This window comes from Hydractinia symbiolongicarpus, chromosome 9 (assembly GCF_029227915.1).
Source record: "Hydractinia symbiolongicarpus strain clone_291-10 chromosome 9, HSymV2.1, whole genome shotgun sequence".
Lineage (NCBI taxonomy): Eukaryota > Metazoa > Cnidaria > Hydrozoa > Anthoathecata > Hydractiniidae > Hydractinia > Hydractinia symbiolongicarpus.
Window position 1 is genome coordinate 24,564,546 of NC_079883.1, and position 9,719 is coordinate 24,574,264.

Sequence of the window (9,719 nt, forward strand, 5' to 3'; positions counted from 1 at the left end):
CTTTTTTTCATCGTCATCTCTTACCAATGGCAGCAATAAACATGTTGCAGCTATTTTAAAAAAGAGAGAGTGAATGGCCACGTTTCAGTAGGATGTAGTTGCTAGAAATGTTGACGAGAATGTCGGCCGAGAATGTTGATCGATTTGCCCCGGGCTTAATTGCAAATAAAAAAGTTTTTTATTGACGAATTTGAATTGTAAACATTGCATTGACATATTCAAATGTTTTTGAACGATGTTTCGAACGTTTTAACGTTCGGACTTCACAGAGTTTGTAGATGTTGGAATGCTGGATGCCCTCAAAAGCGTTTAATCGTAACATCCAACCTTAGCTTTATCCAACAATGTTCATTCATTCATTAGCACATGCTCTACTCATTCATTTCAAACTAAACATGGCGGCGGCAGAATACATGCTCCTTCCGATTATTTTATCAGAATTCAAAATTTTCAAAATATTTTTAAAATGTGCAAACCAACATTTCATCCAACATCACAAAAAATGGTTTACCCCGGCCTATGAATAAACAAGTTCGTTTTTCTCTCAGTGGACAGTGAGAAATGTGAAAAAAAAAAAACCTAAAGGGAATTAATTTTCGCGAAAATTAGTTCCCGCGAAAATTAATGGGAAACATGCTACTTGCAAATTTCACAAAATTTATTTCCTTTTTAAAAAACGATTCAACTGCAGCATTTTTTATTTTACGTCTCCTCTACACAAACCCTTAAAAAACGCCATAAAGTGAGAAACAAATTCTTTTTTCACGAAACTTATGGTAAATCCGAAAAATATGTTAAATAATTTTTTTTTGGCTGTCAGGAACTTTAAACAGAATGTGTTGTTGGGCTTGTTGTTTCTTTCATAACGTACTAAGAACTAAGTTTAATTCAATATTTTTTTTTGGGGGGAGGGGGATGGGGGCGAACAAAAGCGATATCGAACACTGTTGGTTTTAAAAAACTTTAATAAAAAAATTACTGTTGATCAGGTGTTTCCTCGATTCTTCAACTCAACGTTGTTTATTGGTTGGTACCGTCTGTTACCCTTGTGACTGAGTGTCAGTGCTGAAGATTATAGGTTCAATCCTTGGTAGAGTCAGATTATAGAGTTGCACGGCTTCGTAGCTCAAATGGGTGCTTTAAATACTCTAGGACCTCCATCGCAGGATCCTTATTAAAAAAAGTATAATTAGAAACTGAAGAAGCCATCCTGGAAAAATAATGATAATAATAACTGGTGGTTTGTTTTAGCCATCTTTCATTTTCTACACGCTTTTCTTTTATAGGAATACGCTTTATAAGTATATTAGAACCAATTTATCTCCTTAATAGCAGCAAATCATATTGTCTGTCATATTGAGCCTCGTGAACATTAACGATCAGGTCTATTTGAGCCTCTATTTGGTTGGCTTGAAGTTGCTTAAGTTTTATTCTTTCACAGGCTCAACTGTTCCTACTTTCGGCTTGACGATCTACTTAAGTGTTGTCAAAATTTACGTGTTTACGTGCTCAGTTAGGCTGGTGCGCCAAACAAGATCAAACTCAATGAACCGTTGCTTATTTTGAGTTGATTAATTTTCGCAAATATTAGTTTTAGCAAATTATATCCATATTCGCGAAAATCTGTATGCCCAAAAAATCATGGAAAGTTCAATTCGCGAAAAATATATCTTCGCGAAATTACTAGAAATGACTGAAATGTTTTAGTTTTGCTCAGTATTTTTCTTTTTAGAGTTGGTCAGTCTCTGTGATATGAGCAATCTCAATAAATAGCCATGAAATATATATATATTAAAATAAAAAAATATACTAGTCGTTAAAAAATTCTTCGCAAAAAAGCCTAAAATAGTTCATTTACGAAAAAAAATCGCCGTGAAATATTTCAACATGAGTGAAGCGTGAAAATTAATAAAGCACTTTTTACTATGCGCGTAACATTCAAAAGGCCAATTCTCAAAGAAAGACAACCACAAGCTCTTATTTAATTAATCAGACTTTCTCAATCACAATATCATGCTTTATCACATAGAAGGTAGGGATAAAAGTTTATTTCGAAGAATGGCTTTTATCGCTGTAAAGATATGTTGTTTTATTTTCTGTACTTTCACACCTTTTTGTCATTACTTCTTAGAAGTAAATATAGAATTTACCAGCTTAACAGCTCTCAGAAGACAAAATAAAAATTTGGACTGAATTATTAGTCGGACTAAATTGTAGTCAGACAAAATTATTAATCGGACATAATTTTACTCACATCCAAAAAAAATAGTTAATTTTGTCTGACTTTGTCCGATAACCATAACTGGTTACATCTCTCCTGATATTTTTTTATTTAGCAGGCTAAAGTACAAAAAACCACACTAACTCTATCTGATTTTATACGAGTTGTGAATATTTACACAGTTCTGTTACGGAGGTAGAATGGTTCTGCATAATATGTGCGCATCCCGACACACAAGCAAGAAATCCAGCTGATTTTGTACGAGTTGTGAATGTTTACACAGTCCTCTCACGGAGGTAAATGGTTCTGCATAATATACGCGCATCCCGACAGGCAAAAAAACCCAGTTGATTTTATAAAATCGCAATAAAATGAACGGCAAGTATATTAAAATTAGCAAGATTCTAACAACTTCCTTCTAGGGTTGCTTAGGATTTTCATAGCTACTGATCTAAAGAGAAGAATGGGTACTGGGTTACCAACAAGAAACACAAACAATACTCTTTAAGGTGGTTTATTTTATCGGTTTAAGAAAAAAATTGGATGAAGAAATTTTAGTGTATAAAATGTTTCAAAATAATAAACACAAAATATGTAATTATAAAACGCGAAATTTAAATAATTTAACAAATATATATATATACAATGTTTAATACAAAAAACAAAAATCAATTATTTTTACAGAGTTGGAAAAATAACAAAACTGTGAATAGTTTTCAGAAAACTTAAATTTGACGATATTTTAAAATATTGCTCAGACAATTTTCTCGAAACAATAAGCACCTTCAATTAAATACACTTATAAAACTGCTAAAACGCAAGGACACTTTCCAATCTATATAAACTGAAGGGCACAGTAACACGATGAAGATCATGAAATGTCTGACCTCTTCTTGACCAGATCAAATATTTCCTCTTTTCCTTAATTTTATCATATTTTGTCCAATTTTAGTCGAAAAACAAGATAAGTGCCCACCCACCACCCCCCCCCCCCCCCCCCTAAAAAAACGCTAACAGCTTTTTCTAATGCTTTAAAATCACGTAAATTGATCTTAAAGACAATTTACTGTGCTTGCGTATGTTGAGAATAATTCGCAATCTGATTACCAATTTCGTTTGCACATCTGGAAATTTAATTTGATCTAACAAGATTTCGCAAAGTTTTCTCTTTTTAAAGCAGCCACAAAAACTATCTCTGGCAGTCTCTCAATTTAGGTACGTACGCAAACATTCCATCATTCCGATTACAATTTTAACATTATCTATGCTTACTGATCAAAAAGATTGTTGCTGAAGAAAACAAAACAATCATTTCTTGTATTCGATTCATTAGCTTGTTGATCATTTGCTGTATTCGTGCGCTAAAAAGATACTTCTAATTAAAAAATAAAAACTAAGGAATGTTATCAGTAAGATCTTCCACCGCCACAGCAACTGGTAGAAGATATTCTCGTAACTTGTTCATGCTTTTTTATAAGCACTCCTCCCAATTAGCATGTAAACAAGCGCTTCATTCTTCTCATAGTCCTCATAAACCTACCATTATGTCTCTTTCGAAATTTGTAAGAATGATCTCCAACCCAGTCCTCTATCTTGATGTCATATACATAAACATTCGCCGCTTGATTTTTCTTCAAATACGCTTCATTTTTCATTGAAAACGATTCTTTCGCGTTCACTGCACACTCGTGAGAACATGCAAAACCACATAAAGGGATATGGTTATATCCAAACAGCGAGTCAATCACATTCTGATAGCGCCAGGCTAAAGTATACCAAAACATTCTTATTATAAAACCACTTGCGATTATGGTTGGTTGTGTTGATAGAAAAATCTATCCGTCTGATTCGAGAATATTCTGCACACCCTAGAGACTCATAAAAAATAAATAATTTTTTCCTCGCATAAATCTCATAAATTCTATTCAAATTTTTAAATGCAAAAATGAAAAAAGGAGCTATTAAGAAATACGAAAACGTTTTGTTCGAAAATATAAAATAATTTTCCATGATTCCATGACATATAAAAAAACTACAAGACGAGTCAAATCAACTTACATTCCTCTCTGAGTACACCTTTACCACAATGATCGCAACAATTAACAATATTTAGAGCATCAAATAAAATTTTAACCAACGTATGTGGCACGCCCAGCAAATCAAAATTATCAACATTCGAGACATGCAAAGACTTTACAACAGATACCGCTGAACACATGCGCAATGACATACATGAACGGACATGCATGTCTTGCGTATCGTTATTGCCTTTAACTAACTTTTGTTGCCATGGATGGTCAATATTGAAGTCAAATTTATTGTCATGTCGGCTTAAAACTTTCAAGTTCGGCATGTGCAAAAGAAACAGAGGAAGAGCTTGGAATTTGTTATTAAAAAGTTTCAACACTTCAAGTTTTTGGCAAAGTCTTAAAGTTGAGGGCAGCGAATCGTATGCATTTCCTTCTAGATTGAGATGTTTTAGTTCCCGGAACACACCAATATAATGTGGAAGGGATGTCCGTTTTTTGAATTTCCCTTCATCCTGTCTGCGTGACTCATCGTAAGTCAGTGATAAATCCAATTTTTCAACATTACGTAGATGCCACATCTAACAACAAGAGAGAGATAACTATTAAAAACACACAAAAATACTTATTTTCACTTTTTCTATTCTTTGTTTATTCATCGATTATACAATCTTTAATCCGGTGAAATGCAAACAGTTTAGAATGATACACAGCTCACCTTTGGAGGAATCTTATTAAATTTCCATTCAATGTGAACAACCCAACGATTGGGCCAATAGGGCTCCTCTTCTGAAAATGTTTCTGTAACATGAAGAGAAACAAATAACTAACATACATTCGTAACACTTGCAAAGCTCCAAATTTCCAACAAGAATACTTTGAATCATACATGTATTAACTTAATTAAAAAATTCGAGACTAAAACATTTTAAACAAAGATTTTGGACACAATTTCAAAAAACATTGAACTAGACAGTAAAAAGATGGTGATTGTCAAGTATCACTAAAGTATCAAAAGAAGATTAATGAGCATAGTGACTTAAAAGGAGGCCCGAAGATAGTACTAATACTAAAAACCACAACACTTTTTGGATTGTTTAGGGAATTAAGTAGCATGAATAATAAAAAAAACCCAGGCACATAGAAATTTGGAATTTAATTCTCAGAAGCACATTTGCCCGAAAATAACAATGTCCTCAATTTCCAGTGATCAATGTATTGTTTTCTTTATTTCATTTTAGGTGGAAAATTTAAATCTGGCAATACAAGGTTTTCTTTTACATACAATTCTCACAGAGTACTTCTTATACAGTTTAAAACCAACTGGCAAAAAATACTTTCTGAATGTAAACAAAAAATATTGTTTATACCAGTTTGTTGCAAAACAAAAAAGCTTGTGTTTTAATAAAATGTGCTTTGCTATTGAGAGTTGATATTCTTTCAAACTGATTTTTTCACAATTGATACCCTTTATGTTTCCACTACAAGCAGCAAACAATATCTCTTACTACCTTTTTCTTGAAGTTCTTTCTTTAAATCAGGTTTATCAGATGTCTCCTTCATGATTCTGTAAAACTCAGCAGTCAATGCAATCATATGAATAAGATCCTCTTCAGTTTCGATAAAAAGTATTATCTAAAGATAAACATGTACAAAAATTTAATTTTCACTTGCCTCCATAAATTGTATTGTGAAATTGTAATTATCATGCAAAGATGATAAAAAAGGAATACAGGAATTAATTAAATAGGAAGAGACAAATTTTTCAAAAAAAAAAGAATCACCCAATACACCCTACAAAAGGTAGGAGAGTTTTCAAGTTTATAAGTGGCATTTCCCCAAATGCCACTTATAAACTTGGAAAAACTAAGCACTTAAGGAAATCAAATATTACTGATGTACACATTAACAAACTTCATCCATATGCTATTAAAGATCATAGAATGTGATTATGCTACATCGTTTTATGATTTGATCATGTCATGCCATGGTATTACCATGTTTGAGTTAACCTAAAAGGACAGCTTAATTTAAATAACCTTTCTTTCAACATAATCCTTTACTTTATTTAATTTCTTTAAAACTTTTGTTTCATGAATTTTTCTATTGTTTATGATTGATATTTTTTATATTTTGTAACTATCAGAACACTTCATACATCATCATGGTGCAGCAGCTGGAAAAATAAATAAACATGTTGCAAATGTCTTGTTTTGGTATGGTAGCAATTAACCTCATTTTAAAATGCTAACAATAATTAAAAAAACAACCATATGTGGCATAAGTTCAAAAATATTTTATTGCATTCAAAGTCTTTTAGTACGAATTATAAGAAAAAATGATTGATTTACATTTGTGATGAACTGGGCTCAGCTAGATTGACTTTTGTTGAACAGCGAATATTGTTATTGATAGAAACAGACTCACTAGTTTTAACACAGGGTTTTCAATGTGTAGTTTAGGAATTCTCTAAATTTCTGGATTTCTGTAGTTCAGAAAAAAAATTTGCTGTATCCAAATTGGGTCTTTTGTTAGAATCTTTAAGAAGACATAGCATGGTGAAATCTTATTTATTTAGTAGATCCAACAAAATTGGTGCCATATTCTGAATCCAATAGTTAGCATTGTTAGGAATTGGAAAAATTTAGGTTCAATTTCAATTGGAAAATACCTCATATAGCAATTAAAAACACTGGATTACACCATCCCATGGTCTTTTCATTCAGATAATGTGCTATTATTTATTAAGATACCCACTTGGTTATGTTCATGTTTCTTTAATACTCACTACCTCTATCTCACATTTAACTCACACAAAATATGCAAATATCTTATGTAAAATGTTTTTAATTTTACTCCGTAATCTTTTAAAATAATTGGTCTTTTTTTAGCTTTTTCAGAGATAAACTTTCCCTTAAATATGTAAGGCAGGCCCAAAAATTCAAAAAACATAGCCATGATGTGCACCATGAAACACTTACAATATTAAATATGATAACTTGTGCATCATTAATTGGGGCTTTGGGGCACTATTTTAGTGGCACTCACAGCTGACATTTTAAAGTGAAACTCCATAATACACCTTTTCACAGTTGAGTTAAAATAACATACACTTATTATATCCAACTCAAGTTATTTGTACAACTAATTGCATCGTACAAATCATCTTAAATCATAACTTCAATATTAAAACTGAAAACGACCTTTCCTTTTTACCAAAAATACCCACTGCTGTGGGCTGGCAAACGTGTTTGTTTGGTGCCGGTAAGCCCATACGCCATAAAAAGTGCAGGCGTTTTCGGGCGAGTTCAGCGATTTGAAGAAAATATAAGTATTCGCCCGTAAAAACCTGCATAGACCCAAAACACTCAAAGATTCACCACAAATCATTTAAAAAACTATAAAGATTAAAATAAACTTAGTTATGTGATAGCGAAGTTCTAAAAAGAACTGTTTTTGATGGTTTTTGATTAGATTTATATACCTGATAAATAACTTATAGATAAACTTTATTAACTCCTTTCTCCTCCAACTGTTGTTGACATGGTATGTTATAATGAACTACATTTCTGGAATCTATACAGGCGAGTTCGGGTGATTTCGGGAAAGTGCGGGCAGTTTCGGAGAACAACCACCAATTTAATTCAAAAAGTCTCCAAACTCGCCCTTATATATGAAGGCGTTTGAGGCTTACCGGCACCCTCTCCTCTATGTCAAAAGTTGCGATCAAGAGTTGGTTGGATGACTCCAGCACCAAATGGTTGTCTGTCTAATATACCTTAAGTAGATTAATTTTTTGTGAAGACTTATTTCTGCAAGGCAAAAAACAAAATGCATTTTTTAATATATATTTTCGCGAATCAGTCAATTTCAGACATTTGATGAAAATCAATTTTCGCGAACTGGTATCAGATATAATTCACAAAAATTTTTATTGTGAATGGTCTATTTTTCAATACAAAAATACATACCCATTGTTGAGAAAAAGTATGTACATATATATATCAGTCAGGGTAAACACCTAATTAGGCAGCATGACCTACTTAGGCGAGTTAGTTAGGCAACGCGATGTAGTTTAATTAGGCTACCCATAGTCTAACTAGGCGAACATAAATTTTCTGTTGTAAATACGTCGAAATCATTGCGTTTCGCAATACAATATTTATGTGAATCAAATCTGTCCATTTTGCAGATAGTTTTGACCAATTATGGTCTTATTTGCATCACACATTGTTAGCTTATGGCCAAAACCTTGTGTGGCACTATTTGTTGTTTTAAATAATGGATTTTAACCATTCACGTCGCAGGGAAAAATAAATATATATGCTGTATATGCATTATCTCAGAGAAGACAAAAAACAGAATATTGACATTGCCAACTATCTTCATTTCAAAGCCAAAGCCAGGAAAGCAATTAGTGGAATTGGCGAACGGTTTGCAAAGATATATGCAAAATGTTCAAAAAAGCAGAAAAACGCAGGAAAGAAAACTTATTATTAAGACTTGCTAATAGACAGTTTTATACCTTTTTCAAGTTATCTTCTTTGTTACTAGATTTCTCATGAAGATATATTTCCCCTCTTATCCACTTTAGAAGTAGGTGTACGTTAACTTTTAGCGCATATTTTTTCACCACATCATCACTGTCTCCATCATCAACATTATTTCCTCTTTCTTCTGCTGGTATTTTTTGGTTAAAATTAAGAACCTTACTGACCCACCATGTTGATAGAAAATTTTTGATTTTAATAGTAACACAATTATGTGCTGAAATTTCTTCCATTTCTACTTAATATTACAAAATTTTTAACATCAAACAAGAAACATTATTATGTTTTTCCGTCTGATGATTTGTATTTTCACAACATGAGGATACCATCTTTGTATATATCGGTTTCGAAATCTAAATATAATTTTCGCTTGATCAGGTCTTTTTGCTGCGAACCAATCCCCTTATTTTTCTAAGAAAAAAGGAATAATGCAAGCAAAGCACAAACCGTGCACAAATTTTACCGTGTGCTTTTAATCGCGTTAAAATTGGAAATTCATAGAAATTTTAAAATGTAAGCTTAAAATCCCTAATTCCTTATTATGCAACTGTATACACATGGGTAGACAATTTTATCCTCAAGGCTGATTGTTAGTTTGACCCTGTAAGGCCAGATAGAAAAAGATATTTTTAAAAAAATCCACTCTGATGCGTTGTAATATGCTGAAATAGCTCATTATGCGCAAGCTTCAGGAGCTTTCCCCAAGACCCGGCTGTACTACTGACGCTTAGCAAAAAATGTGCGTATATTTCGCGTCGCTTAAAAATTCGTCGAAGGAAAAAAAAGAATTGTTGGTCTCTTAAAATAAGTTTACAAAAATTTAGGTGACTTGAAATAAAACTAACTTGATGATTTTTGAGTAAACAAATCGCTACATTTTAAATTTGTGCTTCCGCATTAGGGCTGGGGGCTGTGTAATGA

At 32.5% G+C, this 9,719-nt stretch overlaps 1 protein-coding gene across 1 annotated transcript; it reads right to left on the minus strand.

Annotated features, from left to right (window-relative positions):
* Nucleotides 1-3,532: 3,532 nt before the first annotated feature.
* Nucleotides 3,533-9,144, minus strand: LOC130658036 (uncharacterized). Its single transcript, XM_057461060.1, has 5 exons — nt 8,774-9,144; nt 5,760-5,883; nt 4,967-5,049; nt 4,280-4,829; nt 3,533-3,986 (listed from the first exon to the last, which is right to left on the minus strand). The coding sequence occupies exons 1-5, from the start codon at nt 9,029-9,031 to the stop codon at nt 3,712-3,714; spliced, it is 1,290 nt and encodes a 429-aa protein (XP_057317043.1). The 5' UTR covers nt 9,032-9,144; the 3' UTR covers nt 3,533-3,711.
* Nucleotides 9,145-9,719: the final 575 nt, after the last annotated feature.